General features: G+C 41.8%; 2 protein-coding genes and 1 long non-coding RNA gene across 3 annotated transcripts; all 3 read left to right on the forward strand.

Annotated features, from left to right (window-relative positions):
* The first annotated feature begins 289 nt into the window (after positions 1 to 289).
* LOC140281682 (uncharacterized) lies at positions 290 to 5,329 on the forward strand. Its single transcript, XM_072376178.1, has 7 exons — positions 290 to 353; positions 1,600 to 1,661; positions 1,760 to 2,074; positions 2,263 to 2,934; positions 3,541 to 3,646; positions 3,808 to 3,822; positions 5,276 to 5,329. Exons 2-7 carry the CDS (start codon positions 1,636 to 1,638, stop codon positions 5,327 to 5,329), a joined length of 1,188 nt encoding a protein of 395 aa, XP_072232279.1. The 5' UTR covers positions 290 to 353; positions 1,600 to 1,635.
* A 3,725-nt stretch (positions 5,330 to 9,054) lies between these two features.
* LOC140281683 (uncharacterized) lies at positions 9,055 to 12,164 on the forward strand. The gene is made up of 7 exons (XM_072376179.1): positions 9,055 to 9,277; positions 9,361 to 9,548; positions 9,658 to 9,795; positions 10,504 to 10,654; positions 10,932 to 11,112; positions 11,485 to 11,626; positions 11,948 to 12,164. The coding sequence occupies exons 1-7, from the start codon at positions 9,164 to 9,166 to the stop codon at positions 12,162 to 12,164; spliced, it is 1,131 nt and encodes a 376-aa protein (XP_072232280.1). The 5' UTR covers positions 9,055 to 9,163.
* Positions 12,165 to 12,453: 289 nt separating this feature from the next.
* On the forward strand, positions 12,454 to 16,980 carry LOC140282215 (uncharacterized). The gene is made up of 2 exons (XR_011909823.1): positions 12,454 to 12,542; positions 16,912 to 16,980. It is a non-coding gene; the product is annotated as an uncharacterized lncRNA (long non-coding RNA).
* Positions 16,981 to 23,410: the final 6,430 nt, after the last annotated feature.

A 23,410-nucleotide genomic window follows, 5' to 3' on the forward strand; every position in this document is an offset into this window, starting at 1 on the left:
CTTCAAGTAGTTGAAAGGCTGATATGCAGAAATATTTCTGGTAAGACAGGATTTTGACAAAATGTCAGGAGATTGGCAGTCAGATCTTATCTGTATCTCACGGCAAGACAAGACGGCCACAAGGACATAAAAACTGTTAACTGTTAAAAAATAATAATGATAATTAAAAATGTGTGAACTTTTTTAATTGATTGTTTTTGCTTTGATTGTTAAAGGATCTCTGAGCTACTCTTCAGCGGACCATATGATGTAGATCAGACTAATTTAGGATCAGGAAACTTCTCCTTGAGATGGACGCCATCCGAGCAGGAAGATGGAGAGAGCCACCCCTTCTGTTTCGTTGTCCAGGCAACGTCAGTATCCTCCTCCATGAGCGTCAGACTCATGAAAATATCTGAAATAAAGAAGTTATCTGTGGGATTGATATTTTAGTTTGTTATAGATTTCATCATGGCTGCCTAACATGTGGTGGTGCTGTTGTTTAGAGCCCCAATTCTACAAAAGTTGAGATGCTGGAAAAAAAATGAATGAAATCAGAATGCAATGACTTGCAGATATCAAATCTTTATATTTGTTTTCACAATAGAACATGATAATCATTTCATGTGGAAAGTGAGGGCAGCAACACATCTTCAAAAAAGATGGGACAGGGCCGTGTTACCACTGATCACCAGTCTGTAACATCTGGGAACTGAGGAGACCAGCTGTTGGACCTTTGGGGCGAGGAATGTTCTCCCATTCTTGTCCTATATAGCATTCTAGCTCCTTAACAGTCCTGGATCTTCGGTGTAATATTTTGTGTTTCATGATGCACCCAATGTTTTTAATTAGATGCAGCATTGTCTTTCTTTTGAAATATTGTCTGGTTAGGAGCATGCGTCACTCTAAACCTGTCTTTCCAGATGTGCAAGTTGCCAGTTCCATAGGCACTGATGCACACCCCCCGCTCCATTATTTTGCTACTGAACAGGTTTCCACTTTGCCTCAGTTCATTATAAATGAGCTTTGTTCCAGGGAAGATGATGGTATTTCTGGATCATGTTCACAAGTGGTTTCTTCTTTGAATAACAGACATTTAACCTGCATCTGTGGATGGCACAGTGAACTGTGTTCACAGAGAGTTATTTCTGTAGCTGTGCAGTTTTTGTTCTTTTTATACCCAGTCATGTTACCAACCTGTTGCCAGGTGAAATAATTAGTTGCAAAATGTTTTGTACCACTTTTTCAGCCTTTTGTTGCCCCCATCGCATCTTTTTTGAGAGTGCTGCTGCCATCAAATTTGCGTTTTTTAATGAAATACTAAAATGTTTCACTCTCTTTTGTGATTAAAACATTGGTTTAAGAATAGTGCAAAACGGTGCTCTTTGTTTCTGTTTACAAGTCACAAAATGTATCAACTTTTTTGGTATTGGGGTTTTGGTTTAATCTGTCTTTTAACTTATGGAAAATAGTGAGGGAGGGCCACCAACCTTCAACAAAGAGTTTGCAGTGATAATATATTTATAGACTTTAAGACTGTTAGCATAGACTGAAAGTATATATGAATGCATTTCCAGAGTTGCTCAATAATGAAGCCACTGTACCAATTTACTTCCACAGCTCAGTCAATAACACTCGATATCACTCTGAGCTTCGATGTGTCACTGTAACGGTTGGAAACAGTGAGTAGAATTCTTCCTTGTTCCTCTTTGTTATGCTTAAAAGTCTGATTGGTGGTGTTCCTGCGAAATCTGTTGTTTATGGTTACTTATGTTTACAGGCCGAACAACCACACAACTTCCAACCACGACCACTACTTCAGCTGCACTAAGTACACCAACCACACAGTTTCCAACCACGACCACTACTTCAGCTGCACTAAGTACATCAACCACACAGCTTCCAACCACGACTACATCTACAGCTGCTCCAACTACAACAACCACACAGCTTCCAACCACGACCACTACTACAGCAGCACCAACTACAACAACCACACAGCTTCCAACCACGACCACTACTACAACTGCACCAACTACAACAACCACTACTCCACCTACAACTACAGTTTCCTCAACACCTTCCTCAAGTGCAAGTAAGTATGACGAAAGATGATGTTTTACATTATCTATTCTGCATATGTGTGTTTTACTTTTACTGAGACCAACAGGTGGCTTTGAATTGATGTTATAGTTGTTCCATAGTTGTCAGAAAAAGAGCTTTGCACTTAAGGCTAAGAACTTTAATCACAATAACATTATGTCTGGGTAACTATATCTACAGCTGCACCAACTACAACAACCACACAAATTCCAACCACTACTACATCTACAGCTGCACCAACTACAACAACCACACAGCTTCCAACCACTACTACATCTACACCTGCACCAACTACAACAACCACACAGCTTCCAACCACAACCTCTACTACAGCTGCACCAACTACAACAACCACACAGCTTCCAACCACTACTACATCTACACCTGCACCAACTACAACAACCACACAGCTTCCAACCACAACCTCTACTACAGCTGCACCAACTACAGCAACCACACAGCTTCCAACCACGACCACTACTACAGCTGCACCAACTACAACAACCACACAGCTTCCAACCACTACTACATCTACAGCTGCACCAACTACAACAACCACACAGCTTCCAACCACGACCTCTACTACAGCTGCACCAACTACAACAACCACACAGCTTCCAACCACGACCACTACTACAGCTGCACCAACTACAACAACCACACAGCTTCCAACCACAACCTCTACTACAGCTGCACCAACTACAACAACCACACAGCTTCCAACCACGACCTCTACTACAGCTGCACCAACTACAACAACCACAACTCCACTTTCAACTACAACCACAACTCCACCTACAACCATGACTCCACCTACTACTACAGTTTCCTCAACACTTGCCTCAAGCACAAGTAAATATGACAAAAGATGCTATTCCAAATGATTTATTCTAGATATGGGTGTTTTGCTTAACTAGGACCAATGGTTGGATTGATGTTATAGGTCTTACTCAGTGACAATCAGAAAAAGACCATGGCACTTAAGGCTAAGCACATTAAACACAATAGGTCTGGGTGAAGTACAGTCAAATACAACAGTGATGTCATATTTTCTTGCTGTTCCTTACTATAGTTTGTGAGTAATTGCACATTTATGTGAAAACGTAAATAAATCCTGTTAGCAAAGTTAGCACCAGCACTATCTTGGTTGGATCTGCCATATAATCAACATAAACAAAAGGAAGATAGGAGCATATTCTGAGATTAAACCAAAGAGATGGCGACATACAAAAAAACACAGCAGATGTTGTAAGCAAAAAAAACAGCTCTTTGTCCATATATAAACGTTACCGTGGAAGTCTGTGAAAATCTACACCCTGGCAGTAATTTCCATGGCTTAGTTTCCGTGCCCATATCAGCTTTTGGATGTAGATGATAGATACAAATGCAGAAAAATCTGCAGTTTCTCAAAATACCTGTGTTTGTGTGTACTAAGACCTGTTATGTAAACTCTTCCAGCCTGCATTGTAATGCTGACTCGCTTTTCTTCCTAGTTGTTGTTGTGCTGAGAATGAAGATCTCTACCACACTGCCCCTGGATAACACTGATGCCATCCTTCAAGTGGTCAGTATCTGTATATACTGCTACATTAAAGATAGCAATTGCAATATTGACCGAACTGGTTAGAAAAAAAAAAAAAAATTGAATATAAACATTAAAGTTGTGTTTATAATGTTGCACTGATTGTATCTCACTATCTTTTTTCTCCTTTATTTTCCTTCTAGTTTAAAGATGAACTGGTGAGTCGCGGGCTCCCATCAAACATAATTCTGAACATTACAACAGTTTTCCCTAGTGGCTGATTATGAGAGTGCTTCTGATCACGAAAACGACATACCTTTGTATATGTATATGTATATGTTTGTTTTCAGTCTACTCCAGCTGTTTACAGGTGTTTTCAACAGACGATATATATTCAGTATTTATATATATTGGATTGGATTGGGTAATTTTATCATTTCAGTTTAAAAATTCAATATATAAAATTACCCAATCAAATGTGACTTTCCAGTTTGTCTCCCTTTATTTGTTGTTTGCACATGAAATAACAGTGGTTTGGATGGTTTCCAAATGTCTTTACTTTAATTTCTTTTTCTCCTTGTTTGTTGGGAATTTGCAATATGAGGCTATTTCTTCTTGGATTCATTGTAATCTATTGATAAAATGTGCAAATATCAGTGAAACATGCAGCCGTCAATTATCTACAAATGGTTGTAACTGGTGACTGAATATCAAAATATGATGAAAAGAAATACGCACACAACTCAAGGTAGTTACAGAAGGTGAGTCATACAGGAAATGAGTGTGAAAAAAATCCCCTTTAGAAAAAAAAGTAAGTCAGTACGACAGTATTACGATCCACAAGCACTTGGATGCTGACGTCACAATCCAAGGTGCTATGAGCAGCAAAAGCTGAAAGGCCAAATTGAAGTCCATTCAACTCAGTGATACTTGGATTTTATTCTTTTGTTAACTTAAAAACTTAAAAGGATCAATTCTACAGTTCATGCTCACTTTTACCTCCTGAAAACTTTTATGAAAGATTTTTTGTATATAGTGACAAACTTTAGGAGGATTTTGATAGCATTAAATAAAAGCTAAAGACAACACTGCGTTTGCAATTTTATTGTATTATCCTCAAATTTCATAGCAATAAAACAAAACTTAGAAACTCAAGAAAAAATACCTTTTTTTTTGTTTTTTGCTGACACTGACAGTAATACATCAGCAGGCAGCTATGGGAACACATGCTCTTCTGTTATACTGTGTGATGGAGTTTGTTCAGGGGATGCACTTCTTAATTGATCGGTAGCTGTGTATGAGCCGTAGTTCACACACATGCGCCGTGTTTGAAGCCTTCAGGAGGTTCATTTTTCATAAGCATGCTTTGGTACCATCTGGGAGGTCTACCCAGTCCAGTCCAACAAATTCTCCACATAAACTATTTAATAGGTAATTTGTTCACACCCTTCAATGACTCATATCAGTGCCCTACAAACTACAGCAGCCTGATGATAGATGGTGGCATTCCTGCTGAAAGCCAAAGATGACTGCCAGACAGATAAGGTAACAGAAGCATTTTTCCACACTGTGCAGCACTCCCAACTATACAGGCCAACAGACTTTGGTATTAAGCTGGCCCTGTCATTTTTCCAGGCACAAATGTTTCTAAAACATGTCATCTGGTCACAGAAAAGTAGTACAGATGTGCTGGCAGTACCAGGTCTCAGTGCCAGGTGGTGCTGAGACATCTAACCACAACATGGTTTAGTGTATGGCCTGCTGTCAAGAATTGAGCTATTTCTTATCACTGGGAAGGAGACCAGTGCTCAAAGTCATTGTAGAAGCTCTTTAAAAAGGTTCAGGACAGTGAAGGAAAGCCCTTTCACAAGCAGGTCAATCTGTCCTTCCCCAATCAAGTACTGAAGCTATTCTAAGCTGTGGTGTGGACTGTCTGTGAGCTCTATCAGTTCATGCTCACTCCAAAGACAGATGGATTCTGGTGGGAGTTTTTATATATGGACTGACCAGCAGAACCAGTGAGAGCTTCTCAAATGTGACTATCCAGTTATGAGTAACTTTTCAATATAGTCATTTTTGACACTGGACTCCCACAGCAGCATTTATGCAAAGTGCCTCCTTAAAACAGCATTGCTGGTAGAGATAGAGTTTCACCTGAGTGTTTGTCAGAGTCAGCAACAGCTACACACAGGTTTGGGGATGGGCTAAACCCATTATTCCAGAGAAGAAACTAATTCTTTCCTTGAGTTTTTTCACATTAGTTTCCGCCTTGAAAGTTCTGGTTCATGCTCACTTGGGCCCATTAAGTAATCTGCGAAAACCTGCAAGTATCAGCTTTAAAGGCTGTTTTTTGTCTGTGTGTGTGTGTGTGTTCCTCAAAATTCTCCCCAAGGAATTCCACTTGCATTGCTTTAGAACGTGCAATAATATGTCGACCTTTCTCTAATCATCCTCACCAGATACATTTCAAACTTAGTTAGCCATAAGAGAGTGACTTTTTAAAGGCACAAGGTAGATACTTGAGAGCAAAAGTCAATACTTTGAAAACCTTTTAGGTTTGATTTTAGCCGTTCAACAAAGTTTAGTTAGATTCACCACTAAGAAAAAGCGCAGTGATTTTCAGAGTTAGATGGGAAGAGTACACAAGTCCAATCAGTGTTTGTGGGAGATGGGAAAGTGGAGTTAATAGAAGATAAAATGAAGTCTTTATGATGTGAAATGCACAGTGTGCAGAACTTACAGGGCAAAAATGGTTTGAAAAAGTAACTGCATTTAAACCTTCAGAAGCACACTGTTCAACTAGATCAACTAAAGCAAGGCGTTGTACTGAAACATGAGCCAGAGTTACTGTTTCTTCTTCTTTCAGTTTTGGAATAGAAAACAAATCAGGCGTTTTATTTATCTTCGTTGCAATCCTGCTGAACTTTAAACACAACGTGTCACATGTTTGCAATTCCACATAGGCAAAGAAATCCCCTACATGCACTTCCTTTTAGAATTTTTTCCAGATTCTACCGTTTACACCATGTACGGCCATGATTGTCTGTGTTCTTCTGATTAACTCAGTAAAGTTGCCAATGTGCAGGTTTCTAATCCTGACAATTGCACGATTAACATGACTTCTCTCTGGCCTCCGAAGGCTGTGGATCAGAAAGGGTTGATTCCTGCAGTAAAATGGGATGAAAGATGTTATGCATGCATGCTTATATGTACACTAAAGACACTTACGGTAGTGCTCTGCATCGGGACTAATGGGAAACACAACAGCCCTGTTGTATTGTTTGTCAGAGAATAAACTGTAAATTATAATTTGATCCTTATCGTCCATGTCTCAGTTTAGATTAAGCCTCAGTTAGCCACCTCAGTCCCATTTAGGACTTAGTTGTTTGTAAATTTCTCAACAAAGGCAAAAGGTTTTCAGACCTTCAGAAGGTTCTCTGTATATGGTACAGTGTAAATGTCATGGTTATCCGGAGTGGTGAACAGTAACGGAGTAAACGGATTTACTTGAGTACTGTACTTAAGTATAAATTTTTGAATATCTGTACTTTACTTGAGTATTTTTTTTTTTTGAGACTCATGACTTTCACTCCACTACATCTCAAAGACAAATATTGTACTTTCAACTCCACTACATTTCTAGGAAGCTTGTTGTTACTCATTCCTTTTTGGCTTTGTAATCCGCTGCTGCGGTTTTTCTTTCCTAAAATGCAATTGGCCACACCAGAGTGGTGTAAAAATCTGGAGTCTCAACAGAACACTGGTTTTGGCTGCGAGGCTGTTTTCTGCCGAGACTACGAGAGTGTTTTGTGAACTGAGGATCTTCATCAAAGCAGAGTTGTGGTTTGTATCGCGGTGATGGACTCAACAGCAAACTTCTACTCCATAGTGAATGTGCGAGGAGAAAAAAAAAGGCTCTCGTGTTTTTTCGGGTGGGGATGTTTTAAATACAGTTTCTTTATGAAAAAAGCTGTCCTTATTATTTTTATTGCATTTTTATGCTGACGTTTTTACAGGTGGTTTAGACATTTTGTAGCAGAGTAGTACAAAAAGTCTACATGTCAGTACATCATCAGGTGGTTTCAGAGAGTTACATGGTTCTGTAAAAGCACTCAGAAAACAATACAGCGATGTACTGATATTAGAAAATATACGTTGTACTTTTGAATACTTAAGTATACTTAAGTATGACCGAGCAACTTTTATTTGTAGTTGAGATTTGACCATGAGTGTCAATACTTTAACTGAAGTACTGGAGTTGAGTACTTTGTCCACCAGTGTTTGTTTGTTCGCCTTCCCTTTTCTCCCAGATGTGTGTGTTTTGTATCATCTCCCCTTGCCAAGAACAGTTTTAAGGCAGGTTGTCCAGAAACACAATGTTCCCAGTGCCCTCCTGGTGTCCCAGCATGTCAATAAGAAAATTTTTTAATTTTTTAAAATTTTCTTCACAATATTTAATGTGTGAACATTTTAAAGTTGTGTCTTGTGTAATGTTGTTCCGCCGTGCTTCTTGCTGTTGTTGCTTTGCAAGGGAAGATCCCCTCATCAGTATGAATATGATTTGGTGTGATATCATCATAGAAGAGGTCAGTTTCTTTTCATCTTTGGAACTCCTGCACTTCACTCTCACAACAATTTTCAAGGTTGTTCTCTACTCTGTACTTGTTCTCTACTCTGTCTGATAACTTGGTGAGGTGAGATAATCTTTCATATAGACACTGTTCAGTGCTGTTCCTCATGGCTAAACGCAGTTATCTTTATATGACAGCACTGATCATGTCTCAGCACCACTGTGTGTCTCTTTCACCAGTTTTAAGATGAGCTGGTGAGATGGGAGCTGCTGTCGAACGTCAAGCAGAGTTCACTGGTCTCAGAACTGTGGATATCAAACTGTAAGGGCTTTCCAGGCCCTGGGGCCACAGGCCTGGAGGTTGTAAGGTTTCCCATGATGATATATAAAGGAAAGAAACCTGCGCAAAATGTAAATGAAATGCAGAAAAACACACAGAGGTGCAAAGTGACAACACAGACACACTAAATGAACCCAAGAGACACATATTGATCCCTTCAGGTCCACAAACTCCCAGAAATCCTACAAACAGGAAGTTGTGCAAAACTATCCAAAAGAAATTAGTAACAAAGAGTTAAATAATCCTTAACAGACACAAAGAGTACTCGACAGTGTTGGTTCATGGTTGGTTTGTTTCACTTCGGGAAAAAGGCAAAAATAAAAAGATTTTGAACAAATTTTAGTGTCAGAGCCAAAGACTTCTGTCTTTTGTTTATAAATGAATTCCATCCCTGTTTTAACGAGAGCCGGTCATGAAAACTGGTTTCACTGTTGAGCATTGGTCATCTCTGATAATGATCCTACAGTCATGAGATGCTTCCTCATACCAGGTTATTTCCTTGTCATTTGTGTGAATGCACACCAACAACTCTTTTGTGTGGGATGCAGCAAACAGACAAAAAGAAAGGCAGTAGAAGGGAGGCTGTCCCTTGAAGAATCAGAGCTCCTGTCATTTACAGCCTTTGTGCAGAGAGGCTGACACATTCACCATGTTGCTCCCTGCACTGCTGCTGCTGCTGGTCAGCTGCACACAAGCTTCTCATTTCTATGGCACAGTGATGACCTACTACCCAAAGGACACTTTTGTAAACGGATCAGTGACGGTATGCAGACGTTATTTGTAATTTATTTCATCTGTCCTTTAAAAGTTGACTGTACTTAATGCCTCCTCACTTTAATTCTGCAGGTGGTCCTTCGCTATAAGTTGAACTTCCACTCGTGCTCACACAGTGATACGTGGAGTTGCAGCGGCAACTGCGGTGCCTTGATACAGAGCTCATTAGACAAGGTTGATGAGGAGAGCAATGGAGAGTGGTGCCACAATGAAGGACTGTTGACCCGGCTGGTTCCCAGCAATGCTCCGTTTCAGCTTCAGTGAGTGTTATTCCACAAATTGCCATTGAAGGGTGACCAAATCCAAAAGATCTTTTGTAAGATTCTTCCTGTGCTGCACTAGAAAACTTCCCATTAACCTCCCCTGCAGGTTGGATGGTAACGCCTGGATCAGTAATGCACAAAACATTAACAATTGGAAGGCTGTGACTGAGGTGGAACTGAGAAACCGGTCAGACACGGGCAAAGCCAACACATCACCGCTGACCACAATCCTGCCAGCTGTGAGGTAAGGTCCATTGTTTACGTGTTTCTCTCTCTTTTTTTTTTTCATTATCGTATTACTTGCATCACATGCTGGCATTAAGATATCATTAGAACTTTTCATTTCACTGACAGCATAGCAGACAGTGAAACTTGTTTCTTTTGATGGTATCGCAGCATGTTTACTTCCTTATCTTTAAATTCCGACACTGTCATTCACCCGAAGCAGCTTCAAACTTTTGGCTGCTGTATGCAAAACGCTGTTTATCAACTTCTCATTGTAGAACAATGGACTCCAAATTATTTGGAAATGGCTTTTCAACCCTTCCCAGATTGATGAGGGGCAACTCTTGCTCCCCTATAATCATAGTTGAAGTCTTTCCTTCTCGGCTTTGTGTTAACCCACACCTGAATGCTCCAGAGCAGCAAACTGCTAAAACCTCTGCTTTTACTGAGGTCCTGATGATCAGTTAATCAGTGCATTTGATTAAGAGCACCTTGCTGCTACTATAATGTGTAAATATTAAACTGTGTTAAAGTTTAATAGTAAAAATCGTCTTCTTCAAACTCAGGTTCAAGCTCAATTTCCAAAGGGTGCATCCAGGAAGATTTCCTGTAAATTGCTTTTGATGAACAATTCAGTCCAGTCACCTTTAGTGTCCACCTCCATCATCATTCACTTGACAGACCTGTTTAACCTCAGGCTTTCTTTGTTGCTTGCTCTTTCCCTCAGAGTTCCTTCAAACTGTCCGAGAGTTTTCAACTTATTGGCATTTGACCCCGACGGAGATGAGGTCAAATGCAGATTTGCAACAGGCTCAGAGTGTCAAACCTGCACACAGCCGTCTGTCCTCAACCTCTTTCATGCCATCAGTGCCTCCGCTGTGAGTAACAGCTGTTAATGCCATGACATTCGTACAATTATTTGGATTCTCTAAATTTGTTAATTTTTGTAAATTTGTTGGATTAACTTTTCTTCAGCTTCACACAACTTTAATACCTTGAATTAGCAATATTTTGTTTTTACTTAAATGTCCATATATAGACTATATTGATACTTGGTGAGAGGAGGACATACAATCATAGTCTTACATTTACTATCTGGTTATTTGGTTTGGTTTGATTATTTTGACCTTATATCCGGCTGATTTCCTCTTGCAGTCTTTCTGCACTATGTTGTTCAGCCCCACCAGCAGCAGCAATGAAGGCTCGTATGTGGTGCAGATGGTGATGGAGGACTTTCCCAGGCAGAACATCACCCTGACTCACACCAACGGTTCGCAAGTGACAAGAACTACCAGTGACGTCATCAGCAAGATCCCTATCCAGTTTGCTGTGAAAGGTCAAATCCTGTCTTTTGATAGTTCTGATTTGAAACCATAAAGAAGTGCTGTGAAGTCACAAATGTCCATTTCTGATCTTCAGCCACTGTAAACAGCGTGCATAGAGTTGGTCCACCGATTTAAAATGTGGACCCAACTCCTGTTGGGTGGACTGATGTCTGGTGGAGGTCATAACCTTCCTATACTCTGTAGATTAAGTTCTACATGACATATTAACAGGTCAGCTGCACTGTTGTCTGACCACTCGTGTAATTCGGATTCATCTTCTGAATCAACATCTGCAGAGTAATTAGATGGACAGACTTGTCTGCAGTTCCATTCTGAGTCAGTTTCAGCTTAGCTGACTTTGTTGCTCATCTCCATTGTTCCAGTTGATCCTGCCGTACCATCCTGCACAGAAGGACACTTTCTGCCCAAGCTCCTGTCTCCAACTCCAGCCCACTTGGCTCAGCTTTACACCCCTGTTGGTCAGGAGCTGGAAATCCCCATCAGAGCAGAGGCAGCGAACTCCACGTAAGTGAAAGTGAAACGCTTCAAGTAGTTGAAAGGCTGATATGCAGAAATATTTCTGGTAAGACAGGATTTTGACAAAATTTCCAGAGATAAGGTTGGCAATCGGATCTTATCTGTATCTCATGGCAAGACAAGACGTCCACAAGGACATAAAAACTGTTAACTGTTAAAGTTAACTTTAAAACAGTCTTCACTCAAAAAATAAAAAAATCACATTCTTTTTTTGTATTTGAAACCACTCACGTAACCCCACCAAAAAATAATAATGATAATCATCCATAAACCTGTGAATCATCAAAAACTTTGCTTTGATTGTTAAAGGATCTCTGAGCTACTCTTCAGCGGACCATATGATGTAAACCAGACTAATTTAGGATCAGGAAGCTTCTCCTTAAGATGGACGCCATCCGAGCAGGAAGATGGAGAGAGCCACCCCTTCTGTTTCGTCGTCCAGGCAACGTCAGTATCCTCCTCCATGAACGTCACACTTGTGAAAATATCTGAAATAAAGAAGTTATCTGTGGCATTGATATTTTAGTGTCTCATAGATTTCATCATGGCTGCCTAACATGTGGTGGTGCTGTTGTTTAGAGCCCCAATTCTACAAAAGTTGAGGCACTGGGAACATGTAAATGAATTCAGAATGCATTGACTTGCAGATATCAAATATTTATATTGGTTTTCACAATAGAACATGAAAATCATTTCAAGTCATAAAATGTCCCAACTTTTTTGGAATTGGCATAATCTGTCTTTTAATTTATGGCCAATTGTAAACCCAAGCTTCATAACAGCTCTATCACACCTTACAGTGAGGGGAGTGACTCAACTACAACAACCACTACTCCTCCTACAACTACAACAACCATGACACCACCTACAACTACAGTTTCCTCAACCCCTTCCTCAAGCACAAGTAAGTATGACAAAACATGATGTTTTATGTTAATGCATTTAGCAGATGGTTTTACGCAAAGCGACTTACGCTCGTGGGTAGTTAGGGTAAGGGGGTCTTGCCTAAGGACCCCTACTGGAGGAAGTACTATTCATGCAGGGGATTGAAACCCATGTAACCCACATGAAAGATAGATATCTTACCATTACACTATCCAGTCCCAGTTATTTATTCTGCATATGGGTGTTTTGCTTTAACTGAGAAAGATAGATGGCTTTGAATTGATGTTATAGTTGCTTCATATTTGTCAGAAAAAAAGCTTTGCACTGAAGGCTAAGCACATTAATCACAATAACATTATGTCTCGGTAACTATATCTACAGCTGCACCAACTACAACAACCACACAAATTCCAACCCTGACCACTACTACAGCTGCACCAACTACAACAACCACACAGCTTCCAACCACAACCTCTACTACAGCTGCACCAACTACGACAACCACACAAGTTCAAACCACGACCACTACTACAGCTGCACCAACTACAACAACCACACAGCTTCCCACCACGACCTCTACTACAGCTGCACCAGCTACAACAACCACACAGCTTCCAACCACGACCACTACTACAGTTGCACCAGCTACAACAACCACACAGCTTCCCACCACGACCTCTACTACAGCTGCACCAACTACAACAACCACACAGCTTCCCACCACGACCTCTACTACAGCTGCACCAGCTACAACAACCACACAGCTTCCAACCACGACCACTACTACAGTTGCACCAGCTACAACAACCACACAGCTTCCCACCACGACCTCTACTACAGCTGCACCAACTACAACAACCACACAGCTTCCAACCACGACCTCTACTACAGCTGCACCAACTACAACAACCACACAAGTTCCAACCACGACCACTACTACAGCTGCACCAACTACAACAACCACACAGCTTCCAACCACCACCGCTACTACAGCTGCACCAACTACAACAACCACACAGCTACCAACCACCACAGCTACTACAGCTGCACCAACTACGACAACCACACAGCTTTCAACCACGACCACTACTACAGCTGCACCAACTACAACAACCACACAGCTTCAAACCACGACCGCTACTACAGCTGCACCAACTACGACAACCACACAGCTACCAACCACCACAGCTACTACAACTGCACCAACTACAACAACCACACAAGTTCCAACCACGACCATTACTACAGCTGCACCAACTACAACAACCACACAGCTTCCAACCACCACCGCTACTACAGCTGCACCAACTACAACAACCACACAGCTTCCAACCACCACCGCTACTACAACTGCACCAACTACAACAACCACACAAGTTCCAACCACGACCACTACTACAGCTGCACCAACTACAACAACCACACAGCTTCCAACCACGACCTCTACTACAGCTGCACCAACTACAACAACCACACAAGTTCCAACCACGACCACTACTACAGCTGCACCAACTACGACAACCACACAGCTTCAAACCACGACCGCTACTACAGCTGCACCAACTACAACAACCACACAGCTACCAACCACCACAGCTACTACAACTGCACCAACTACAACAACCACACAAGTTCCAACCACGACCATTACTACAGCTGCACCAACTACAACAACCACACAGCTTCCAACCACCACCGCTACTACAGCTGCACCAACTACAACAACCACACAGCTTCCAACCACCACCGCTACTACAACTGCACCAACTACAACAACCACACAAGTTCCAACCACGACCACTACTACAGCTGCACCAACTACAACAACCACACAGCTTCCAACCACGACCTCTACTACAGCTGCACCAACTACAACAACCACACAAGTTCCAACCACGACCACTACTACAGCTGCACCAACTACAACAACCACACAGCTACCAACCACCACAGCTACTACAACTGCACCAACTACAACAACCACACAAGTTCCAACCACGACCATTACTACAGCTGCACCAACTACAACAACCACACAGCTTCCAACCACCACCGCTACTACAGCTGCACCAACTACAACAACCACACAGCTTCCAACCACGACCTCTACTACAGCTGCACCAACTACAACAACCACACAGCTTCCAACCACCACCGCTACTACAGCTGCACCAACTACAACAACCACACAGCTTCAAACCACGACCGCTACTACAGCTGCACCAACTACGACAACCACACAAGTTCCAACCACGACCACTACTACAGCTGCACCAACTACGACAACCACACAGCTTCAAACCACGACCGCTACTACAGCTGCACCAACTACGACAACCACACAAGTTCCAACCACCACCGCTACTACAGCTGCACCAACTACAACAACCACACAGCTTCCAACCACCACCGCTACTACAACTGCACCAACTACAACAACCACACAGCTTCCAACCACCACCGCTACTACAGCTGCACCAACTGCAACAACCACACAAATTACAACCACCACCACTACTACAGCTGCACCAACTACAACAACCACACAGCTTCCAACCACGACCGCTACTACAGCTGCACCAACTACAACAACCACACAGCTTCCAACAACGACCGCTACTACAGCTGCACCAACTGCAACAACCACACAAATTACAACCACCACTAATACTACAGCTGCACCAACTACAACAACCACACAGCTTCCAACAACGACCGCTACTACAGCTGCACCAACTACAACAACCACAACAACCACACAGCTTCCAACCACGACCGCTACTACAGCTGCACCAACTACAACAACCACACAAATTACAACCACCACCACTACTACAGCTTCACCAACTACAACAACCACACAGCTTCCAACAACCACTGCTACTACAGCTGCACCAACTACAACAACCACACAGCTTCCAACCACGACCTCTACTACAGCTGCACCAACTACAACAACCACACAAATTCCAACCACGACCACTACTACAGCTGCACCAACTACGACAACCACAACAACCACACAGCTTCCAACCACGACCGCTACTACAGCTGCACCAACTACAACAACCACACAAATTACAACCACCACCACTACTACAGCGGCACCAACTACAACAACCACACAGCTTCCAACAACGACCGCTACTACAGCTGCACCAACTACAACAACCACACAGCTTCCAACCACCACCACTACTACAGCTGCACCAACTACAACAACCACACAGCTTCCAACCACGACCTCTACTACAGCTGCACCAACTACAACAACCACACAGCTTCCAACCACGACCACTACTACAGCTGCACCAACTACAACAACCACACAGCTTCCAGCCACGACCTCTACTACAGCGGCACCAACTACAACAACCACACAGCTTCCAACCACGACCGCTACTACAGCTGCACCAACTACAACAACCACACAGCTTCCAACCACAACCGCTACTACAGCTGCACCAACTACAACAACCACACAAATTACAACCACCACCACTACTACAGCCGCACCAACTACAACAACCACGCAGCTTCCAACCACGACCTCTACTACAGCTGCACCAACTACAACAACCACGCAGCTTCCAACCACGACCACTACTACAGCTGCACCAACTACAACAACCACACAAATTACAACCACCACCACTACTACAGCCGCACCAACTACAACAACCACGCAGCTTCCAACCACGACCCCTGCTACAGCTGCACCAACTACAACAACCACACAGCTTCCAACCACGACCCCTGCTACAGCTGCACCAACTACAACAACCACACAGCTTCCAACCACGACCTCTACTACAGCTGCACCAACTACAACAACCACACAGCTTCCAACCACGACCTCTACTACAACTGCACCAACTACAACAACCACACAGCTTCCAACCACAACCTCTACTACAACTGCACCAACTACAACAACCACACAGCTTCCAACCACGACCTCTACTACAGCTGCACCAACTACAACAACCACACAGCTTCCAACCACGACCTCTACTACAGCTGCACCAACTACAACAGCCAATTTCACTCTACATCATTCTGAGATTCGATGTGTCATTGTAACGGTTGGAAACAGTGAGTGCAATCCTTGCTTGATCTAATTTGTTATGCTTAAAAGTCCTATTGGTGGTGTTCCTGCAGCATCTGTTGTTTATGGTTACTTATGTTTACAGGCCCAACAACCACAAAAGTTCCAACCTCGACCACTGCTACAGCTGCACCAACTACAACAACCACACAGCTTCCAACCATGACCACTACTACAGCTGCACCAACTACAACAACCACACAGCTTCCAACCACGACCACTACTACAGCTGCACCAACTACAACAACCACACAGCTTCCAACCATGACCACTACCACAGCTGCACCAACTACAACAACCACACAACTTCCAACCACGACCACTACTACAGCTGCACCAACTACAACAACCACACAACTTCCAACCACGACCACTACTAAAGCTGCACCAACTACAACAACCACACAGCTTTCAACCACGACCACTACTACAGCTGCACCAACTACAACAACCACACAAGTTCCAACCACGACCTCTACTACAGCTGCACCAACTACAACAACCACACAGCTTCCAACCATGACCACTACTACAGCTGCACCAACTACAACAACCACACAGCTTTCAACCTCGACCACTGCTACAGCTGCACCAACTACAACAACCACACAGCTTCCAACCACGACCTCTACTACAGCTGCACCAACTACAACAACCACACAGCTTCCAACCATGACCACTACTACAGCTGCACCAACTACAACAACCACACAGCTTCCAACCATGACCACTACCACAGCTGCACCAACTACAACAACCACACAGCTTCCAACCACGACCACTACTACAGCTGCACCAACTACAACAACCACACAGCTTCCAACCACGACCACTACTACAGCTGCACCAACTACAACAACCACACAGCTTCCAACCACGACCTCTACTACAGCTGCACCAACTACAACAACCACACAGCTTTCAACCATGACCACTACTACAGTGGCACCAACTACAACTACAACAACCACACAAACTCCATCTACAACAGTTTCCTCAACACCTGCCTCAAGCGCAAGTAAGTGTTAATATAGATGATTTTTCACAATATTTATTCTGCATATGGGTGTTTTGCCTAAACTGAGACCAATAGTTGGTTTTGAATTGATGTTAAAGTTGCTCCATAGTTGTCAGAAAAAGAACACTATGTCTGTGCAATTCTATCTATAGCTGCACCTTCTACAACAACCACACAAGTTCCAACCATGACTACTACTACAGCTACACCAACCACAACTGCCCCTACAACTACAACCACAACTCCACCTGCTACTACAACAACCATGACTCCACCTACAACTTCAGTTTCCTCAACACCTGCCTCAAGCACAAGTAAACATAACAAAAGAGACTTTTTTATATTATTTATTCTACATATGGGTCTTTTGCTTAACTGAGACCAACAGGTGGCTTTGAACTGATGTTATAGGTCTTACACAGTCATCAGAAAAAAGTAATTAGAAAAAGAGCATTGCATTTAAGGCTAAGCACCTTAATCATATTATGTCTGGGAAAAGCTTTTCAGTCCAATACAACAGTAATGTCATATTATCTTGCTGTTCCTTACTATAGTTGGTGAGTAATTGCACATTTATATGCAAACGTAAATAAATCCTGTTAGCAAGGTTAGCACCAGCACTATCTTGGTTGGATCTGCCATATAATCAACATAAACAAAGGAAGATAGGAGCATTTTCTGAGATTAAACCAAGGAGATTGCAATGTACAAAAAACACAGCAGATGTTATAAGCAAAAAAAAACCCAGCTCTTTGTCCACATTTTAATGGCTTAGTTTCCATGCCCATATCAGCTTTTGGATGTAGATGATAGATACAAATGCAGCAAAATCTGTAGTTTCTCAAAAGTCCTGTAAAAGACCTGTTATGTAAACTCTTCCAGCCTGCATTGTAATGCTGACTCGCTTTTCTTCCTAGTTGTTGTCGTGCTCAGAATGAAGATCTCTACCACACTGGATCCCACTGACGCCGTCCTTCAAGTGGTCAGTATCTGTATATACTGCTACACTAAAGATAGCAATTGCAAAACAGCCAAACTGGTTAGAGAAAAAAAAATAATAATTTGAATAAAAACATTAAAGTTGTGTTTATAATGTTGCACTGATTGTATCTCACTACTCTTTTTTCTACTTTATTTTCCTTCCAGTTTCAAGATGAACTGGTGAGACTCGGGCTCCCATCAAACATAATTCTGAACATTACAACAGTGACCCCTAGAGGCTGATTACGAGAGTGCTTCTGATCCCTAAAGGCGTACACCTTTGTATATGTATATGTATATGTTTGTTTTCAGTCTGCTCCAGCTGTTTACAGGTGTTTTCAACAGATGATATATATATAAATATATAGTTTGAATTTCTAAACTGAAATGATGAAATTACCCAATCCAATGTGACTTTCCAGTCTGTCTCCCTTTATTTGTTGTTTGCACATGAAATAACAGTGGTTTGGATGGTTTCCAAATGTCTTTACTTTAATTTCTTTTTCTCCTTGTTTGTTGGGAATTTGCAATATGAGGCTATTTCTTCTTGGATTCATTGTAATCTATTGAGAAAATGTACAAATATCAGTGAAACAATCAGCCGCCATTATCTACAAATGGTTGTAACTGGTGACTGAATATCAAAATATGATGAAAAGAAATATGCACACAACTCAAGGTAGTTACAGAAGGTGAGTCATACAGGAAATGTGTATGAAAAAAATTCCCTTTAAAATTAGAAATGTAAGTCAGTACGAAAGTATTATGATCTACAAGCACTTGGACGGTGATGTCATGATGCAAGATGCTATAAGCAGCAAAAGCTGAAAGGCCAAATCGAAGTCCAGTCAACTCAGTGATACTTGGATTTATTCTTTTGTTAACTTTGTTAACTTAAAAAAACTTAAAGGGATAAATTCTACAGTTTATGCTCACTTGTACCTCCTGAAAACTTTCCCCCGTAACAAACAGAAACTAGAGGCAGCTACTGTGAGGGCATGGACATGTTTCCAGGGCTTAAAAAAGGTTTGGAGAAGTTAGTGGACGAATATCAGATTTACCTTTGCACACTTGATAAAGAGATTTTTTGTATATCGTGACAAACTTTAGGAGGATTTTGATAGCATTAAATAAAAGCTAAAGACAACACTGCGTTTGCAATTTTACTGTATTATCCTCAAATTTCATTGCAATAAAGCAGAACTTAGAAACTCGAGCAAAAATACCTTTTTTTTGTTTTTTTTGCTGACACTGACAGTAATACATCAGCAGGCAGCTATGGGAACACATGCTCTTCTGTTATACTGTGTGATGGAGTTTGTTCAGGGGATGCACTTCTTACAAGTGTTTGAAGCCTTCAGGAGGTTCATTTTTCATAAGCATGCTTTGGTACCATCTGGGAGATCTACCCAGTCCAGTCCAACAAGTTCCCCACAGAAATGACTAAATAGGTCATTTGTTCACACCCTTCAATGACTCATATCAGTGCCCTACAAACTACAGCAGCCTGATGATAGATGGTGGCATTCTTGCTGAAAGCCAAAGATGACTGCCAGACAGATAAGGTAACAGAAGCATTTTTCCACACTGTGCAGCACTCCCAACTATACAGGCCAACAGACTTTGGTATTATGCTGGCCCTGTCATTTTTCCAGGCACAAATGTTTCTAAAACATGTCATCTGGTCACAGAAAAGTAGTACAGATGTGCTGGCAGTACCAGGTCTCAGTGCCAGGTGGTGCTGAGACATGTAACCACAACATGGTTTAGTTTATGGCCTGCTGTCAAGAATTGAGCTATTTCTTATCACTGGGAAGGAGACCAGTGCTCAAAGTAATTGTAGAAGCTCTTTAAAAAGGTTCAGGACAGTGAAGGAAAGCCCTTTCACAAGCAGGTCAATCTGTCCTTCCTCAATCATGTACTGAAGATATTCTAAGCTGTGGTGTGGACTGTCTGTGAGCTCTATCAGTTCATGTTCACTCCAAAGACAGATGGATTCTGGTGGGAGTTTTTTTCCCCTCATGATCACTATATGGACTGACCAGCAGAACCAGTGAGAGCTTCTCAAATGTGACTATCCAGTTATGAGCAACTTTTCAAAATAGTTGTTGCTTCGTGGCTAAAAACCCGACACCAAAATTCTGCTGGGTGTAAGCATTAGCAGTGTTTAGTGAACCAGTGTGATCTAAATGTGTTACTTTTTTTTCCTTTTTCATTCTGGCCTTACCCATAATTCTATGTGTGCGGTGTAAAAAATATCCAGATCAGCATAATTTTTGACACTGGACTCCCACAGCAGCATTTATGCAAAGTGCCTCCTTAAAACAGCATTGCTGGTAGAGGTAGAGTTTCACCTGAGTGTTTGTCAGAGTCAGCAACAGCTACAAAATGACAAGAGACTCAACAATCTAATGCAGTAGAGTTTATTCAGCAAAAAAAAAAACTGAACTGTTGAGCTTCATTGTGCTTCTTTCATACACACAGGTTTGGGGATGGGCTAAACCCATTATTCCAGAGAAGAAACTCACTCTTTCCTTGAGAGCAGTCTAGCCTTTTATTGGCTGGCTATCAGCCAACGTTCCACCCTGCAGGCATACGTTCTCTTGTGTTTTTTCACATTAGTTTCCGCCTCAAAGGCTCTGGTTCATGCTCACTTGGGCCCATTAAGTCATCTGTGAAAACCTGCAAGTATCAGCTTTCAAGGCTGTTTTTTGTCTCTGTGTTCCTCAAAATTCTCCCCAAGGAATTCCACTTGCATTACTTTCGAACGTGCAATAATATGTCGACCTTTCTCTAATCATCCTCACCAGATACATTTCAAACTTAGTTAGCCATAAGAGAGTGACTTTCAAGTCTCACTTCAGTTCTCCTCCAACCTAAGCTGCACACTGGGCTTTTTTTTGAGGCACAAGGTACTTTGAAAACCTTTTAGGTTTGATTTTAGCCGTTCAACAAAGTTTAGTTAGATTCACCACTAAGAAAAAGCGCAGTGATTTGCAGAGTTAGATGGGAAGAGTACACAAGTCCAATCAGAGTGTTTGTGGGAGATGGGAAAGTGGAGTTAATAGAAGAGAAAATGAAGTCTTTATGATGTGAAATGCACAGTGTGCAGAACTTACAGGGCAAGAATGGTTTAAAAAAGTAACTGCATTTAAACCTTCAGAAGCACACTGTTCAACTAGATCAACTAAAGCAAGGCGTTGTACTGAAACATGAGCCGGAGTTATTGTTTCTTCTTCTTTCAGTTTTAGAATGTAGAAAACAAAACAGGAGTTTTACCCCGCTTACTGAATCGGGCTCGGATTTATTTTCATCGCATATCCTACAGAACTTCATATATGACGTCTCACATGTTTGCTATTCCACATATTTCAGTCTCCCTGAGGGAACCTCCCAAAGGAATTAATAAAGTCATCTATCTATCTATCTATCTATATATATACAAAGAAATCCCCTACATGCACTTCCTTTTAGAGTTTTTTCCAGGTTCTACCGTTTACACCATGTACGGCCATGATTGTCTGTGTTCTTCTGATTAACTCAGTAAAGTTGCCAATGTGCAGGTTTCTAATCCTGACAATTACAATTTTAAGAGGACTTCTCTCTGGCCTCCGAAGGCTGTGGATCAGAATAGTTGATTCCTGCAGTAAAATGAAAGATGTTATGTATGCCTGCTTATATGTACACTCCATGCACTCACTGTAGTGCTCTGCATCGGGACTAATGGGAAACACACAACATTACAACAGGATTGTTTTCAGCCCTGTTGTTTTGTTTGTTAGATAATAAACTTGATCCTTATCGTCCATGTCTCAGTTTAGATTAAACCTCAGTTAACCACCTCAGTCCCATGTAGGACCAAAGTGTGGAAAAGTTTGGTTAGTTTTCTGTAAATTTCTCAGCAAAGGCAAAACGTTTTCAGACTTTCATAAGATTCTCTGGCATCTGGTGTTTGTTCACCTTCCCTTTTCCCCCAGATATGTGTGTTTTGTATCGTCTCCCCCTGGCAAGAACAGTTTTAAGGCAGCTGACAACGAGCCATGACAAATGGACAAAAAGTGTGGCGTGACGCCCTCTTGTGGCAGAGAACATTATTACAAAAACAAACAGAAAAATTATCCCTCACTTTTTCCTCTTTTTTTCCTCCTCATTTGCCTTTCAGGGCTACTGAGCCCCCAAGGGGAGGTGGAATGAGATTTTATGTATTCACTTACTTCCGGTTCAGTTGGCGGCAGTTCTAAAGGTCACGAAGAGAGCGACCGTGGAGGAGGAGGATTTGGAAGAATTTCTGCACTCTTGAACAGTCTCTCAAGGGTTGCATAGATTCCATAAACAGAGACAAGGTGGTGAATTAAAGAAAAAAAAATCTCTTGCCTCCAAAATAAAGGGGCAAAACCACTGAGCCCCGAAGGGAACATGGAATGAAAAAGAAATAATAATAATAATGCACCATTGCGAGTTCTCACGAGAGGAGTCTTAAGTTAACTTTTTCACTCCATGTCCCCTTCCTTGGGGGGCCTCGGCAGCAACACAACAACTGCCATCTATCGTTTCAGGAAAACAAGAAATAAATTAAGGGATCAAAGTTGAAGTGCTGAAAGTGCCTAAAAATGTGTGATTAGTTGTCAAGCGATTCGATCAATGACCTTGTACCAGAAGCAGCTGATCAAGTGGGCTGAGAATTCATTGTTTGCAGCTCCAAAATGTATCATTTGCACAGCTCTGTTTTTTATTGCCAGTCTGAAAGAAAAGGGAGGCGGGCGCTGAAGTCAACTTAACT

This window comes from Leuresthes tenuis, unplaced genomic scaffold, assembly GCF_036924035.1.
Source record: "Leuresthes tenuis unplaced genomic scaffold, fLeuTen1.0.hap1 SCAF_22, whole genome shotgun sequence".
In the NCBI taxonomy this organism is placed as follows: Eukaryota; Metazoa; Chordata; class Actinopteri; order Atheriniformes; family Atherinopsidae; genus Leuresthes; species Leuresthes tenuis.